Consider the following 18,674-nt stretch of genomic DNA (forward strand, 5'->3'; position numbering starts at 1 on the left):
TGTCCGTCCTCATGGATGCTAGTCAGATTCATTTCCCCTGAGCCATGACTGGAATTCTGTGATGCTGTATTCAGTGCACCTGCACTGGGCCTCACAGTTTCCTTCCACTTTAATCCTCAGCAGCATCAGAGAAGAAGCCTTCTCTGGCACTGTTGTACCTCAAGGTCCCTTCCAGTCCCACCTGTTAAGTTTCTACAGAAGTTCTGCCATCAAAAGCACCTCTCTGGCTCCATCAGTGAGAGGAGCAGGTTTTTGTTTAGAAATGAATATTGAGAAAACAGAAAAGGAAAAGAGTTCCGTATCAAGGAAAAGAGTTCGCCCTGCCCCAGCCCTGTGTGCTCAGACGGCACTGAAGCCCGTATGTAGCCATTGTATGCTACTCTTGAAATGCAGCCTTTCCTTTTCTCTTAAGCAAAGTGGTATTTGAATGTTCCCCAGCATGAGGGCCTCTTTGCTGCACTAGAGAAGGTTTCCTTCTGGGAGGGATTTCTTACCCCCTTGGGACCAAAATAGAACTGCAAATGCTATTCTCTTCTCAATTATAGATCATTCTATCCGGTGTATTTCAGAGGAGGGTCCTTTGTACTTTAAAGTTGCCATACAAATCAACACCCTCGGTATATTAATTTCTGGGAGGATTTAGATTTAAGCTCATACCTCTTAAATCTCATTTATCTGCTTATCCAGAGATGCTAACCAAAAGCCAGGGGGTTCGTGCAATTTTACTGAATGGAAATGAGAAATTTCTTGATACTGTGTCATTATTAAGGACCTCATGTGGCAAAAAAAGAGAGAAAAAAGCCATTCCCATCAAAAACCTTCACTGAAGACAGATGTGCCTTGCAAAACTCTTTAGAGAGATCCTTTCTAATGCAGCAGGGCAATTTCGGGCCTTGCAAACTTTGTTTTATGTTGGACAGCACAGCGCACCCTGTTGTCTGGTACCTCAAGGTCCAAATCCAACGCAGAAAGGGATTACCCATGGGAAGGATGCACAGTGCTTTCTGCTATGTGCAAGTTAGTAAATACTTATTAAGATGCTGGGTTGAAATTCTGGGCTGTGCCTTCTACTTACAGGTCTCTGATCTGTCAGTGTTGCCCTCGTTCTAAGTTGCTCAAAAACCCTTCCTTCCCATGTTTCCCCACTCCCTACTTGCCAGTAGTATTTACAGGGGATATTGGCTAGGGCCACTGAGCTCAAGACTCTGGGGTCTCTCTATCCACTGTCACTAACCAAAGTGCAGGTGCAAAAATGTCTTCTGTAGGCATTGATTCTAACCACCCATTTGTTAACATCCTTTTTGAAAAATTAAAACAAATTTCTTTTTTTCATGTCATTATTTTTGGGGGGCTGCACCCCTGGCATGTGGAAGTTCCCAGGTTAGGGATTGACCCAGTGCCGCAGTTGCGACTTGTGCCACAGCTGCAGCAGCACCAGATCTTTAACCTATCGTGCCACATGGGAACTTCATGTTAACATCCTTTTTTTTTTTTTTTTGGCGGAGGAAAGTGCCTTATTATGGATCATTTTTAAGGCATACCCTAATTTTATAAAACTATGTATTTAAAACCCTTTTAGAAGTGAGGCAATGTGATGGAGACATTAATCTGTTTGTTGTACTTTCAATAGGAATAGTATTTGTAGAAAAACCTATATGGGCTTCTATATAAAAATATCTACCTCTTCAGGATCCCAATGTAGGGAAAAGGAGGAAAACTTTGCTTTCCTGAGGTAGGAAGATTAACACAATCTTGAAAAGATAAATAACAAACAGATAATACAAGGAAATATTTGGAAGCAGCAGGGAGCTGGGGAAATGTGTGGGCTTGGAGCCAGACTTCTGTTTACTAGCTGTGACTTTGGACTGCTCAGTTAACCTTCGGGAATCTATGTTTCCTCCCTTGTAAAGGGGTAATTCCCACCTGATTGGGTCATTCATCAAGATTTAGAGAGAATAGCATGTATGTGTCAAGAATTTAATGCCTATAGGAGTTCCCATTGCAGTGCAGCAGAAATGAATCCGACTAATATCCATGAGGATGCAGGTTCAATCCCTGGCCTTGCTCAGTGGGTCAGGGATGGGCACTGCCGTGAACTGTGGTGTAGGTCATAGTGCAGCTTGGATTCTGTGTTGCTGTGGCTGTGGTGTAGGCCAGCAGCTACAACTCCGATTCAACCCTAGCCTGAGAACTTCCATATGCCTTGGGTATTACACACACAAAAGAATTTAGTTCCTACAGTGAAACAAATGTTAGCTCCCTTTGAATCCTGTTTCTTAACAGATGATTTGAGATGAATTCTTGAAAGCTCTCTTCATTTTCATATGATCAAAATTATAAGCATGTAATGATTTGCTAAATGAACTACAGAGATAATAAAAAGTTGGAAACTTCAAACAGAAGGTGAGAATAATTTATGCAAGTCATAGAAATTTGTGATTTTTCTAGGATATTTTCAGAATAGAACTTTTTTTTTTCCAGGGGTAACTGGTACATTTATAAATAATTGTGAATCTGATTAACAACCATTTAATACAGTTCTTTACATTTGAGGAATCCTATACCATTTATTTTCTAACAACACAATCAATTGCATTTTCTATACATTTGCCTTTTTAATTTTTGAAAAGCCTTTGATGTGCAAAGAAAACGAGGCTCCTTCAAAATGTAAGCTGATGGCTTATACATAATTGAGGATGCAGTTGCATGGAGAGGCCTCCTTTCTCCATGATAGGAATCTGGTTCTTTGCAAAATAATTTTATGAGCATTTATCAGATACTTTGCATGCCTTATTGTCCCAGTTGCTTTGATCAGCTGGTAGAACCTGGAGATGATTGTCATAATAGAAAATGCAGTTGGGCAATGGGATGGAACAGACTGGGAGCGGCTGGGACGTAGAAAAAAATGGTGTCACCATAGTAGGATAGGCACTAGGGAGAATGGATGCAGCCACATATAGATCTTCCATGAAGTGAGCAGAAGTTGGTATCAGGAGGGCAGGGCAATGGGCAGCAAGCTTTGCAAGTTGCAGTTAATGTTAGGGAGGTCTGATATGAGATGGTGAGATGGGCTAGACATCAGGAAAATCATGCTGATCAGATATTTGGAAAATAAGAGCTAACATTTATTAAGAGCTTACCACATTCCCTTGGGCATTGTGCTAAGAGCTTTACTTATATTATCTTATTTAATCTTCTTTAGAACTCTGCGAAGCCAGTATTTTAGCATCCTCATTTTACCAATGAAAAAAATGATTTTCAGAGAGTGTAAGTGACTGGCTGAAAGTGACATGATTTGTAAGTAGTGTGATTGGGATTTGAACCAACATCTGGCTGGAGTGATAACCACACCGTTTTAACCACTGCACCATATGCTTCCACAGACAGGACCCAATCCAGATGGATAGGCAGTAAGGCATTCAGTAAATCTGGCCAGAAGATCCTCGCTTGAGTTCAGGTTTTGGACTTCAGCCCTGGGAAGGAAGCTGCCAAAAGGAAGGCAGTGTCCTTGTCTTAGACACATGAGATACTAAGAGCTAAACAAATAGAGATATAGACATTGTTATCAGACCTTGATCATGAGGTTTCACCCAGAATCATATCAAGGGAATATGCTGAATTCTGCTTTAGATGATGGTTAATCTTGGGTGAGAGCCAGGGGGGCTTAGCTGTGAAGAGGGGAACTGCTGAGTGTGGGCAGTCAGGAGAGCCCCATTAGTCCAGAGTAGAAAGATGTAGATTTCAATATCAAAGGGTACATCAAGTTGAAAGAATGAAGACTGTCTTCAAATCAGCATTGCAAATATGCTGCTGGTCTGTTACTGAGCTAATATCTCTGAGCCTTAAAGAAGAAAAAGAAGATAATGTAAATTTCTCACTATATCTCTGGAATAGCTTAAGAGCAATTGTTAACAATTAACATTACAGGTTATAGAGCACTCTTTTTTTTTTTTTTTTTTGGCTTTTTAGGGCCACGCCCGCAGCATATAGATGTTCCCAGGCTAGGGGTCAATTCAGAGCTACAACTGCTGGCCTATGACACAGGATCCAAGCTGCATCTGTGACTTACACCACAGCTCACAGCAGCACTGAATACTTAACCCCCTGAGCGAGGCCAGGGATTGAACCCACGTTCCTCATAATTACTTCTTGGGTTCGTTACTGCTGAGCCACAATGGGAACTCCTTAGAGAGCACTTTTATATATGTCACTTTCAGCAGATTGTCATAATAGCCCTGTAGTTGTGAAGTCATTTCTCACTTGAGCTTTAGCATGAAAAGTTAAAATTGGATACTGTCAAAATTGCCCTTGAAAGTTCCTTAAATTACACATAGCGTATAGCATACATGGTTTTCTATATATTAAACCATTTCTGTTTTCAACATAGCCGCTTTTTCTTTCTGTATTGAAATACATAAAATAAATTTCATTTGGTAGCTATTTGTATGAAAATTTTATTTCATACAAGTATGTGTGTATTGTAATGGTTGGATTGTTTTCAGTTGGTTCATTTTTTTTCTGAGTATGTTGAGTGATTTCCCAAATATTGAATGTATGTGTAAAAGAACTTCACTGTTTATTATTCCCACTTTGTAGATAAAGAAACTGATGATGCTGTTAGCATATGTACGATGAAGTTTTAAGCCAAAATTAGGCTTTGCAAATCTTTTGTCAGATCCACTGCACCATACGTCACCTTGGTAGTATGATCATCACACCTGAAAGATAGTACATTCATTAGCAAAATGGGTTGCAGGGATACCAAGAAATCCCTCATGATGCATGCCCTGGCCACACTACCATCATGATGGCCTGGGATTTAAACCCATCACACTGAGCCTCGGCTATTAGGAGTCATTGATATATTGAGCTCGAGCTATACAGATAAGTCTAGCATTTGAGCAGGACTTTAAAACTCAGTTCTTTATGTGTGCCTTCACTGAAACAGAAAAGCCTTTTAAATTTCTCTATTTTTTAATTGAAGCATAGTTGTTCACAATGTTGTATTAGTTTCAGGTGTATAGTAAAGTGGTTCAGATATATATATATATATAATTTTTCATGATGGTTTATTCCAGACTATTGAATATAGTTCCCTGGGCTATAGAGTAGGAGCTTATTGTTTACCTCTTTTATATACTGTAGTTTGTATCTGCTAATCCAAGGCTCCTAATACATCCCTCTCTAACCTCTTTCCCTTTTGGTAATCCTAAATTTGTTTTCTATGTCTTTGAGTCTGTTTCAGAGCAAAGCCTCTTTTGTCATTTTCTGATGCCTGAATATTAACTAGGCACATTTAGACCCTGAGGCATGTGGGGCCTGACCATTTTGGTAGGATGGTTTAATTACTGGATTTGATTGCTGCCTTACTTAAAAAAAAAATCTATTTGGAAGTTTATGGCTTTTTTCTTACCCCTTATAAAGATTTTATAATTTCCAATAATCGTCTCATACATTAGTTCAAACTACCTAAACAGCAGTGTTTGAAGGATCCTTCCCTCCTCGCCCCTCCTGTCATCATTTTTTCAACACAGTGGCTGGTAAATCTCCCCCAGACCCTTGGCTCCATGTGTTGTAGTCAGCAAGCCAATCCACATGTGATTTCTGCCATCTTTAGCCTTTTTCTTATTTGTGTTTAACATCTCCGAAACATTGTTTTCTCACTGGTTAAAAAAACTTGGGAAAAGGAGTGATATCAGCAGGAACGCTAGGGTAAAGACTTCAAAAAATCCTCTTCCCTTAAAAGCAACAAAAACACTGGCAACAGTTATCAAAAGTTAGTTTTTTAAGAACTTGAAATTTAACCCAGAGTTCCCTTTGTGGCTCAACGGTTAATGAACCTGACTAGCATCCATGAAGACATGGGTTCGATCCCTAGCCTTGCTGTGTGGGTTAAGGAATGGCATTGCCTGAGCTGTGGTATAGGTCACAGAAGTGACTCAGATCTTGCATTGCTGTGGCTATGGCTTAGGGCAGCAGCTATGGCTCCAACTGGCCCCTAGCCTGGGAACCTCCATAGGCTGTGGATGTGGCCCTAAAAAGCCAAAAAAAAGAAGAAATTAAAAAAAAAAAGGAATTTAACCACAGACTTGTAACATTCTGGAGCATTTATTCAAGAAAAACAGCTGGATATCCATAAGAACAGTGAACTTTATGGTATTTTAACTTAACCTATTCTTATCCTGATTTTTTGGTTCATGTGGAAATGTGAGGGACCCAGAATAGTTCAAAACAATCTTGAAAAGGAAGAATGAAGTCTGAAGGCTCACACTTCTCAATTTCAAAACTACTACATAGCTACAGTAAGCAGGACTGTGTGGTACTGGCAGAAGGATAGACTTAGATCAATGGACAAGAATTCAGAATTAAGAAATAAACCTTAGGTCCATGATTAATTGATTTTCAACAAAAATGTCAAGACAATCTAATGGGCAAAAATTAACACAAAATAGATCAATGACCTAAATGGAAAAGTTAAAACTCTAAAACTCTTGGAAGAAAATATAGGTATAAACCTTCATGACCTTAAATTAGACAACAGTTTTTTAGTTATGACACCAAAAGCAGAAACAACCAAGGAAAAATTGGGAAATTGTACTTCATCAAAATGAAGAACTTTCCTATTTCAAAGAATACTATTAAGAAAGCGAAAAGACAACCTACAGAATGGAAAAAAATATTTGCAAGTCATGTGTATGATAAAATCTAGTATCCAGGGTATATAGACTCCCTTGTAACTTAACAGTAAAAAGATGAATGACTCAGTTTGTTTTAATGGACAAAGGACTCAAATAGACATTTCTCCAAAGATGTGAAAATGACTTATAAGTACACGAAGAAAAAAAAACCCTCTACATACTTAGTCATTAGAGAAATGCAAATCAAAAGTATTATTAGGTACCTCTTCCCATCTACTAGATGAACAATAACAAGTGTTGGTGGACATGTGGAGAAATTGAACATACATTGTTAGTGGACATGTAAATGGTATTGCCATTTTAGAAAACGTCTTGGCCACTTCCAAAATATTAAACATAGAGTTACCATATTACCTAAAAATTCTACTCCTAGGCATATACCTAAGAGAATTGCAACTTATGTCTACATAAAAAGTTGTCCACAGGAGTTCCCATCGTGGCGCAGTGGTTAACGAATCCGACTAGGAACCATGAGGTTGCGGGTTCGGTCCCTGCCCTTGCTCAGTGGGTTAACGATCCGGCGTTGCCGTGAGCTGTGGTGTAGGTTGCAGATGCGGCTCGGATCCTGCGTTGCTGTGGCTCTGGCGTAGGCCGGTGGCTACAGCTCCGATTGGACCCCTAGCCTGGGAACCTCCATATGCCGCGGGAGCGGCCCAAAGAAATAGCAAAAAGACAAAAAAAAAAAAAGTTGTCCACAGATGTTCACAGGTAGCATTGTTCACATTAGCCAAAAAGTGTAAACAGCCCAAATGTCCATCAACTGATGAGTGGATAAATAATAGTAATATATACATAAGATAGAATATTATTCAGCCTCAAAAAAGAATGAAATTCTGATATATGCTATAACATAATAGACCTCAAAAACACTGTTCTCAGTGAAAAAGGTAGTCACACAAGGGCACATACTATATAAAATTCTTAGAATAGTTAAATTCATATAGACAGAAAGTAGATTGGTTTCCAGAGGCTAGGAGGAAAGAAAAATGAGGAATGACTGTTAATGGGTATAGAATTTCTTTTTGAGGTCATGAAAAGATTCTGGACATAGTGGTAATGGCTATACAACTTTGTGAGTATACTAAAAGTCACTGAATTACATTAAAAGGGTGAATTTTATTGTATGTAAATTATGTCCAATATTAAACTCCAGATGTCAATATCATTAAGATGGAATAAATGAAATATTTCATGCAGAAAGGAAACTTCATTAACTCACTCAGCAGTAAATTGATTATTTTTTTATAAAGTAAGAAAAAACTCACCAAAAACATCATCAGTTTGTTCTAGAATAGCAATTTTATTAGTGACAGACCAGGGAAAAGCATCATCCCTGATATCAATATCTTCCTCACTCTTTCTTCGTTCTCTAAAATTTCTTCAAAATGCACCACATTCCTTCTAGTTCAGTTTGGCTCTGACACGACCATGTCCTCTGACCGTAAGCAAAGGTAACAGTTCTACCTCCAGTGCCAACTCATTCATTGGTAGTGGTTATAGGGAACACTGTAACCTCAGGGTTCTGAGGCTATATCCAGGCTGGGCAGAAAAGAAAAACATAGTGGTTAGTTAAAAAAATCTGTCTTGAGCTTGGCAGTGTTGGGGGGTGGGGGAGGTGGGTAGCACTTGAGCTAGTTATTTGATCTAGGAAAACGCATTATTCTGCTGAGTGGATGCAGAATGGCTTGGGTGGATAAATCTTTGGATGGATTGTAATGCAACTAATAGGTATATCCACAGAGAATGACCTAAGAACAATTTTGAGGTCTGTAATTTACATGCAAAATCCCAGTGTTTTGAAATAGGCAATATTTATGAGTGAGATGTCAAAATCGCTCAATGAATAGCATTAACTTTCATACTCTATGTCCAGGTACTTTAAATAACACATTTTACACACAGTGTGCTCTCAAAGGTTTTTAACATAAAAGCATTCATTCACATATGCTTATAATACAATCTGATATAATAAAGATTATGTCAAGAAAGATTTGTTTATGGCATTCCCTGAAAAATCAAGATAATCACCAATATATGTACTCAAGGAGCCTACTATAACACACATTTGCTTAAGTTTGAGTTTTGCCTCCAGGTAAAAGTATCTCCTCCTTGCTTTACATGCTACTTACATGCCTTTCCTTTCTATAATAGATAAAAAGTGTCTGGAGAATGAGTCCTATCTTCTGTCAAATACTATAACTCAGTATTTACAGTATTTGACAGTTCTTGTATTGTGATCCCCAGACCAGTAGCATCAGCCCAGCCTCGCCTGGAACTTTTCAGAAGTGCACTCTCTTGGAAATACAGTGCCACCCCAGACCTACTGGATCAGAAACTCTAGGAGTGCACCCAGTCATCTGTGTTTGAATGAGCCCTCCAGGTGACTCTAGGTTCCAGTTGGAGAGCCACTGCTCTCCAGGTGACTCTAGGCTCCAGTTTGAGAGCCACTGCTGTGAGCTATTGTCTTTAAGATGGGGAAAGGAAGGAGGAGAGAAATTGGGTGAGTGTCCAGGGAGAAGTGAGCCTTGTTTGGCAGCCACATTGGCATGTGGTGGGAACCTTCGGAGGACACAGTGGGGATTTTGTTTCTTCCCTCTTTTGTGCCCCATGTCCCACCTCTCTGCTTCCTCAGAAAAGGTTTGAAGTGCTTCAGGATCTCCCTCAATCCCCCTCCCCAGCCTTCCCCACTACCAGCCTGCTTAGAGTCCCTTCTTTTAGGGCAGGAACAGAATGGGAAAAGGAGGATGGCACTTATACATTCCCTCAGGTCACAACATTATATTATAAAAAAAGGGTTGGCATCAAGAGTCCCAACTTGGTACTTCAAAACCCAACAGAGCCCACAGCTAGTAAATGTATGCGAAGCACTTAGAACAGCACCTGGATCATAATGAGCATTCACTGTACATAGAAGGTGATGGTGTTGCTAGTGATTACTGCAAGGGCTAGATATATCCACACAGGATGCCTGGGTTGGCACCTAGAAGCAGTTGCTACTTGCACCCAGTTGATGGTTGCTATGTTGAGCAGACTGCCAGCTGGAGATAGATCCTGATCTTGAAAGCTTTCACAGGCACTGAGGCTCCTGGAAGACAATGTCTTTCCCTGTGCCTTAACCATGAAGATGGCCATCAGCTGAGCTGCTGCTGGCCTGTCTGTGCTCGCCACAGGATGCCTGCTAGGATCGGCATTTGGGCACCACATGTGGGAGGAGGGGCCGAAGAACATCAAGCAAAGCAAACAGGCCTTTTAGGGCCTTTCCAGTAAGAATTTAGTGTGGCCATGTGTGAGGGGTGGGGTGGGTGATCACATGATGGAAGACTACAGGTTTGATGCTCCCCACGAGTGTGGGAAGCTCTGAGCAAACATGAGGGCGTGGGTCAGAAAGGCAGTGGGTGCCCAAGATCCACAGGCAGATCAGCTGTCTGCAACAGGAAGCCAACAACCAGAGTGAGACTTGGAAGGCTCTAGTGAGAATTCTTGCTTCCAGTCCCCTTTTTTTTTTTGGTCTTAGAAATGCTGTTTTACATTCTGGTATAGTGAGCAGAGTACCACTTGCCCATGCAGTGAGGGGCAAGGAGGAAGGAAGAGGGAGGAGTGAAGGGAGGGAAGGGAAGGGAGGAGGAGATGGAGGAGGATGGGAGAAGACAGAAGGGACGGGAGGAAGAAGGGAGCAAGGAAGGGGGTGGAGGAGAGGGAAATAGTGATTGCTGGTATCAGTGTGTCTACTGATCTCCAAGCTATGTCCTACATGTTTTGCACATGCTCTCTCATTTAGTTATCAAAACTGTGAGATCTGATCATGGGCGAGGCTAGGGGAGGAGAGTTTTATATTTAACTAAAATGAGCTTACAATGAACTTTTTCTGCCTAGATCCCAAGATCTGAGGTAGCCAAACCAATGTAATCTAGTGTAATGATGCAAGTTAACTGCAGATTGAGTCATTAGGAATGAGGGCAGCTATGGCAGGGAAAGGAGTCCACTAAGGTGTTCTGACTCCAGATTCCTCTAGATTTTAAAGCCCCTTGGCCTGGGTTCTCAAACTCATACGCATACTTGGACCCGGAAGATGAATGCAATGTGCCAAATGGGCCTGTTCTAAGATAATAATGGGCAGTAGACACTAGGCTTCCATGTCAAGAGGTAGTAGGGAGTAGTGGGGATTGTGGCAAAATGGAGCCTGCATGCTGCCCTCTAAAGAGGCAGTAGTACCCAGCCCTAGACTGTTGTTACATGTCATTTGAAATTAGCCTCAGTGTTGCTGTACCTTCTACTTTTTCACCAGAAGTAGAGATCCTATGTTCAGGCAACATTCAGTGGACCAATAAAATGCATCTATAGACTATATTTGCCTTACTGGACTGCAATTGTGTATTTTCCTGAGTTGCAAACAGAAGATCAATCTCCTGGAGTTCCTGTCGTGTCTCAGTGACAGGATACTAGTCAAACTTGACTAGTATCCTTGAAGATACGGGTTTGATCCCTGGCCTGCTCAGTGGTTTAATGATCCAGCATTGCTGTGAGCTGTGGTATAGGTTGCAGACACGGCTCTGATCTGGCATTGCTGTGGCTATGACCTAGGCTGGCATCTGTAGCTCTGATTTGATCCCTAGCCTGAGAACTTCCATATGCTGTGGGTGCAGCCCTAAAAAGACAAAAATAAATAAATAAATATCTTACTTCAATGACAGCCACTAAAACCAAAAATGAAAAATAAACTGAATTCAAAGCTCAATTTCTTCCCTGTGTCCCTTTCTCTTTCCAGGCCATTACATTTATGTGGACACCTCCTTTGCCAAGCAGGGGGAGAAAGCTGTGCTGCTGAGTTCTGATCTACAGGCTGAGGAATGGAGCTGCCTCCGATTGGTCTACCAGATAACCACGTCATCAGGGTCTTCATCAGAGCCCAGCCAGCTGAACCTCTATGTGAGATTCGAAGATGAAAGCTTTGATCGCCTGCTATGGTCAACCAAGGAACCTTCAGATAGCTGGCTCATTGCCAGCTTGGATTTGCAAAATACTTCCAAGAAATTCAAGGTAGGTAAAAATTTTGGCATAGGACCTGTTGTTTGGCATTATTGCTATTCTGAGATCTTGTGAAAACTTCTGCCATTAAAGTTAGTTATCTCTTGTGTTAAGATGTGACATTTTATAGGAGATGCATTATAGAGTAATATTAGTCACATAAATTAATTTGTTTATTCCTTAAAAGAGCTTCTTCCCAGATTTGTCTTCTATTTAAGTGAAACTTCTGTAGGTCTCTAAATGGCACCCAAACCTACCTTTTTCAATGGAAATTTATTTTCCAGTGGGCTTTAGGGAGCATTCTCATCTCTTATCAATTTTATTTCACCCTCCTAAGTTATGTATGGTATGCGTTATTATCTTACTAATGGTTTGCTTTGCATAAACTTTGAACAAATATTAACTATGATAAAAAATGAATATATGTTGAAAGAAGATATTTAAGGGATATATTCTGATTCCTTTTCAAAGATGGAAGTTTATCTATCAGAAGTATTGGGAGTGAAAGGTAGAGAATACAAGATAAAGGCGGATATAGAGTGGATCAGGGAAGGAGGAATCTAGACTGAAATCTAGGCTCGCTTGGCCATGAAGTGTGATATTTAGTGAGAAAATGTCATGGGAACAAAACAAAGGCTTCAAGAAAACTTCCTCCATTCCTAATCCCCTTTTCAATTCCCTATCCCATATCTCTTCTTCTTCAACAAGTTTTGAAATGCTGAATTCTCCTACATTCCCCAACCTGTTTATAGTCCTTCCCACCAGGCAGTAGGGTGGATTGAGGCAGGGAGCATTAAAAGTCTGAGTTCCCCATTTTGCAACATCCTTCCAACAGTATATCATAGCCTACATCTGCCAGCATAGCTGTAAAATATTGCACTAAAATCACATAAGAAAAAGCAGATACTCTCAGAAGCAGGACCTAATGTGAACAGGGCTTGAAATCAGCCACATAAGTTGTCATGTTTTTCTCTGCTCTTTATGTTAAATTTTCAAATTCTGGAGTTCCCATTGTTGCTCAGCAGTAATGAACCCAACAAGTATACATGAGGAAAGCAGGTTCTATCCCTGGCCTTATTCAGTGGGTTAAAGTTCCGGTGTTGCCATGAGTTGTGTTGCAGGTCGAAGATGCAGCTCATCAGATCCAGTGTTGCTGTGTCTGTGGCTGTGGCATGGGCTGGCAACTGCAGCTCTGATTCAACCCCTAGCCTGGGAACTTCCATATGTATGCCACAGGTGTGGCACCCCCCCCAAAGAAAAAATTCGAATTCTTCAGCAGTATAGAAATACCAAGTTGAATTTTGAACCACTTCTAGGTCCTGCAGAGACCCTACCACTAGTCAAATTGTGCTTGCTACTTCCTACTTCCTCTTCCAAGGGATTCTCCCCACCACCCACCCCTAAGGCCTCGGCTTCAATTTCTGACAATTCTCAGTATAGACTTCCCCAGGGAGGCACTTCACCTACAGCCAATTGTTATTACCCAGCACTGGAGAAAGTGGCAGCTGGAGTAAAAATGGAAGGCAGCTGCCTCCAAGCTATTCTTGGACACCTTGCTTGCCTCAAAGTTCTGAGACTATGTGTATGCGCTTGCATACACACATGCCTTCTTTGCTTAATAAAGTTCATCATGAGATTGGTGTCCAACAGCAATTAACTGAGACAAGCTATCTCATTTTGCCTTGAATTGCTGAACAGCTCCTGACTAGTAGCTGACATACTGAACCAAGGACACATGTTTTGAAGTCTAATTCCCTTCTCCCCCATGTGTTTTGCAGATTTTAATAGAAGGTGTGCTCGGTCAGGGAAATACAGCCAGCATTGCACTCTTTGAAATCAAGATGACAACCGGCTACTGTATTGGTAAGTGGGTTTCCTTTTCATTGCATCAGAGTATGAATCTTTTTCTAAAAGCTCCTATTGCCAGAGGGAATTGAATCAACCTGAAAGGCAGAGTATTTTATAGACTACATCACACAGTGCATTTTGAATTTTGCATCGTTTAAGCGTTGTGTGTTGTGTCTTCATCTTTAGCAGACAAAGGCTCATTAGAGTTTGCCTGGACTGAGTGGGCTGATGAAGCGACTGTAACCTGAGTCTCTGCCTTAACCTCAACATAGTCTAATAAACATAATTTCCAGTTCACTGTGAATTCAGCTTCCTGTGGCATTTGCCGGAAGAGCCGGTATCATATTACCTCTGTGCTGCCTCCTTCCCTCCATTTCTCTCTTATACACCATTGCTCTGTCTTTATAATCACAGTTGTCATTTCACACTTCATTCCACTTGAACAGGGCTCATGAGGTGCCTCTTCTGTGCCTGCTTCTGAGAGAGTGTAAAGAGACCACATACTCTATGGAGTTCCCTGATGGCCTAGTGGTTAAGGGTCTGGCGTTGTCCTTGCTGTGGCTTGAATCACTGGGATTCCTGGCCTGGGAACTTCCAGAAGGCACAAGTACAGCCGAGAGAGAGAGAGAGAGAGAGAGAGAGAGAGAAAAGGCATACTTCATGTCCTGAGGTCACTCACCTTCATTTTGTCTTCTACTGAAGCTGTTTCTATATATGATAAATTCTGCTGGAAAAGGACTAGCTATGCTGTGAAGATGCAGGGAGGAGGGGAGAAGATCAGGCAAGACTGAATACAGGAGATACATTTGAGCTAGAGTTGCAGGAGGAGTAGAATTGAGTCAGTGGAGGAGCAGGGTAGGAAGGAAAGGGCTCTCTATGGGCAGACCCCAGTCGGGAAACAGCACAGCCCATGTCCAGGCAAAGGCAAGAGGCCGAGTGGCGTTTGAAGTAAGAATCAGGGCAGCTAAGGGAGTCTGTTATGGAAGAGTCTGGATCCGAGCTGCGGAGCTTGGGTTCCTGAATTATGTGGTTGGGAGGCTCTAAAAGTCAGCCAGCAGCTGCGTTTTCAGATGGTGACTCTGGCTGCCACATGAAAAATGAGTTGGAAACAAGGAAAACATGTCAGAGAGGGAAAAACCCCTAGGAAGAGATTGTGACCTTACAGAGGGGACACAACAAGCATCTAAAATTGGGGTCAGCAGGAGTTTCCATCGTGGCTCAGCGGTTAACAAACTCGATTAGCATCCATGAGGACATGGGTTCGATCCCTGGCCTTGCTCAGTGGGTTAAGGATCTGGCGTTGCAGTGAGCTGTGGTATGTGTAGGTCGCAGACACGGCTTGGATCCTGCGTTGCTATGGCTCTGGTGTAGGCCAGTGGCTACAATTCCAATCTGACCCCTAGCCTGGGAACCTCCATATGCTATGGGTGCGGCCCTAGAAAGACAAAAATAAATAAATAAAAATAAAATTTTTGAAAAATATATAAAAAATAAATAAAATTGGGGTCAGCAGTGGAATAAATAAAAGTGGTAAATCTGAGAGATTTTTTTTCAGTCCTGCAGTACTTGGAGACTGAATGCCTAAGGAGAGGAAGAGACAAGAGAGAAAAAGACAATTCTGAACATGGGAGAGCCTTTGCTAATTCCCTCTCACTTTTCTGTTTTGACCTGCTAGTGGTAATGCTAGTGCAAGTGAAAGATAACATACTTGTAATGTGGCCATTTTCTGAAGGAACAGTGGTTTTAGACCCCAGCTCCCTTCCTTGGGCCTCCTGGAAGCTTCATCCCTCATGGATCCCTCCAGACCACTCAGGTCTTGAAGGCCCCATAGAATTGAGTCGGATACACCTGTTGCGCCACCTGCTGGCATAGTCCATGTATTGCACCCATGGCCTCATTTTCATCACCTGCAAAATGGGGATAAAATGCTTCCCTCATAGGATTGTTGCAGGGACTAATAAGATCATGGATATGAGATTGTTAGGTTTTCTGAGGGAGGAATGCACAAGGCCAAGTTGGTAAAGCAAAAGAGATTTATTAAAGCATCAGAGGGGCAGAGGCTGAGCTCAAGATGGCCCCAGCCCTGACTGCAAGGAGGTGCTAGGCTTATAAAGGATCAGCGGTGGGAATCTTTTGCTGGAGTTCATGGTGGGAACTTGTGGCAGGAACAATGAAGAAGGAGGAGGGGAAGGTCAAGGGAGGGGTAGGTGGGGAGGGGTAGGTCCCATGACAGTCCTGGACAGAGGGCAGTTAATCCTTATAGGTGGTTAATCTCTGCTCCACATTCTGGGAAAGGGTATAGATCTTGCACTGGGCCATACCCATGTCCCCAACAGGTATCCAAGGTCAGCAGACACATTCGGGGGGTGGGGATCTGTCTCTATCCTCTTGGGAACCTGTCAGAGATGACTATCACAGTGCTGGACACTCAAAAACGTTCATTTCCTTTCCTCAAATTACTTGACGGCTTCTGGTTGTTTTGAAAGACAAAAGAAGCACAGATACTTTTATCCGGTTGAACCATAGGAACATACTCTCACCTCACATTTCTTTCTGTACATTCTCTTTGCTTCTCTTGTTTCCTCATCTGTAAAATGAGGTATTAATAATAGTGCATATCTCATGGAGTTGTTTTGAGTATTAACTAAGTTAATTCATACAAAGTGCTCACAGTAGTGTCTGGCACATTGAGGAATATTTTGCTTTTTATTTGATTCTGTAACAGCCTTTGGCACTGCATATTGGGCACTGGTTAGCAGATGCTGCTGTGGAAAAACTGAAAATGAAAATCTTAAAAATGTTCAATGCTTGCTCATGCAGAAGTACTCTGATAGCTCTATCAGTCAGGACCCTGACAGGAAAGTGGAAGCAGAATATATTTAACACGAGTAATGTGAGGAAAACTCACTAAAGGGACTACACAGGTGTGAGTGGGTGAAGGAAGCCAGACAAAGATAATGTAGCAATCCAGGACTAGTCAGAGCAATGACTCCTGAGCCATCAACGTCTTTAGGTCTGAAGGGGCAAAGGAGAAGGGGTTACCAGAATCTAAAGACAGTAGCTATATGGTCCCTTAGTTAAGGGACACAGCCAACCCATGGCAACCTGGAAAGGACAAAGCTGGAGAAATAAACACCATCATCTCTTCTCCTCCGACCTTCCATTGATTGAATCCAATGAGAAGCCAGAAAGTAGGAAAGTCTATACCAGTCCACACATGTCCACCTCTGAGGATGGAGCAGAATGAGGAAAGGTGGGTAGGCCTGGTGGGGCCAGTAGATGACCAGCACAATCACACTTCATATTTTAATTGACGATTGTGGGGTTCAATGTCTTATGAGTGTCTTGTTCCCACTAAAGGAGTCTGTTGACTGGGAATAATTTATCTGTGCAAACTTGTCAATGCTACTAAAAAGGAATGAGGGAGTCTCTTTGTCTTCTCTTTTTTCTCCACTCAGTAGCTGCATAAGAACCCTATGCCTAGGATATTCTTGCCCCAACTCCTCTGTCTAGGTTCTTGTTTATAAGAAAAGCAAAGGATTTCAGCGTCTAGGAAACATGCCCCTTGGCCCTTAGCTTAATATGCTGTCTACCATCAAGAGAGAAGGGGATGGGGAGTGGGCTACCAGAAATGTGGTGGATAAAATTTCTGGAGCTAAGAGTATAGCTCCAAATAGTGCTTTGAAACACAGTTGGCCATTCTACGAAGCACTAATTGTGTGCCTGGCACTGTGCTGGCAGCTGTCCACACCACAGCCCCTATTTCACACATGAAGAAATGGGGACTAAGAGAGGTCAGACTGCAAGACACATGGCTAATAAGTGGAAGGGCCATAATCTAAAGAAGCAATGATGAATTATAATCTCTATTCATTACAGGATGTCTCCACTGACATTGTCCAGGGGTACTGGTACAAAGGTCAAAAGGAATGAGAAACGTTATATGAATATCTAAGAGCAAACAGCAGTGAGTCTGAGTGTATACAGGCATAACTACATTCCATAAAGTGTGTTTTTATTTCTCTTTACCAGAATGTGACTTTGAAGAAAATCATCTCTGTGGCTTTGTGAACCGCTGGAACCCCAACGTGAACTGGTTTGTTGGAGGAGGAAATATTCGGAACTCCCATTCCATTCTTCCACAGGATCACACCTTCAAGAATGAACTGGGTGAGCTAGGGACAAATGGAGTTTGTTTGTTTGTTTGTTTGTTTGTTTTTTATGGCCACGCCTGAGGCACATGGAAGTTCCCAGGCTAAGGGTTGAATCTGAGCTGCATCTGCTGGCCTACACCACAGCCACAGCAATGCTAGATCCAAGCCGAGTCTGCACCCTACACCACAGCTCACAGCAACACCGGATCCTTAACGCACTGAGCGGGGCCAGGGATCAAACCCACATCCTCAGGATACTAGTTGGATTCATTTCCACTGAGCCACAACAGGAACTCCTTTTATTTATTTATTTTTTGCATTTACTTATTAATTTATTTTTAGAAATTAATTTATTTTAAAAATTTCATTGGGGAGTTCTTGCTGTGGCACAATAGGATCAGCAGCATCTCTGGAGCGCTGGGACACAGGTTTGATCCCCAGTCCTGCACAGTGGGCTGGGGATCCGGCATTGCCACAGTCATGGCATAGGTCACAACTGCAGCTCAGATCTAATCCCTGGCTCAGGGGCTCCATGTGCTGCGGGGTGGCCAAAAAATTAAAAAAAAAAAATTCATTGGAGTGTAGTTGACTTACAATGTTGTATTCGTTTCAGGTGTACAGCAAAGTGAAGCCGTTATATATATGCATCCATTCTTTTTTCCCACTGGAGTCCTTTTTTCTGGGTAACTTTCTGCCATCTCCCCCCCGCCGCCACACACACATTGACCTGGCTATGGCTCTGTCAACAGAGAAGGACATAGAGAGAGGAGAGTGAGTAGGGACCGAGATACCTGATATGACAGCAGAATAAGGAAGAGTACTGCGTGAGACAGAAACAAATTGCAGACAGTTGTATAGTTTCTCTGTAACTAAGGAGAAAGCTATGCAGCTAAAGGCTTTTCTTCACCTGTGACCTTGTCTTGCTAATTTCATATTTCCATATTATGCT

General features: G+C 41.9%; 1 protein-coding gene across 2 annotated transcripts in view; it reads left to right on the plus strand.

The window, feature by feature from the left end:
- The window catches only part of MAMDC2 (MAM domain containing 2), a 163,400-nt gene that overhangs the window by 63,497 nt on the left and 81,229 nt on the right, over positions 1 to 18,674 (plus strand). For both annotated transcript variants that reach the window (XM_047767755.1, XM_047767754.1), the window contains exons 3-5: positions 11,464 to 11,735; positions 13,502 to 13,586; positions 17,604 to 17,741. In XM_047767755.1, the coding sequence (XP_047623711.1) occupies positions 11,464 to 11,735; positions 13,502 to 13,586; positions 17,604 to 17,741 (495 nt within the window). The remainder of the gene's footprint in view (positions 1 to 11,463; positions 11,736 to 13,501; positions 13,587 to 17,603; positions 17,742 to 18,674) is intronic.

Source organism: Phacochoerus africanus, chromosome 2, assembly GCF_016906955.1.
Source record: "Phacochoerus africanus isolate WHEZ1 chromosome 2, ROS_Pafr_v1, whole genome shotgun sequence".
NCBI classification, from domain to species: Eukaryota; Metazoa; Chordata; class Mammalia; order Artiodactyla; family Suidae; genus Phacochoerus; species Phacochoerus africanus.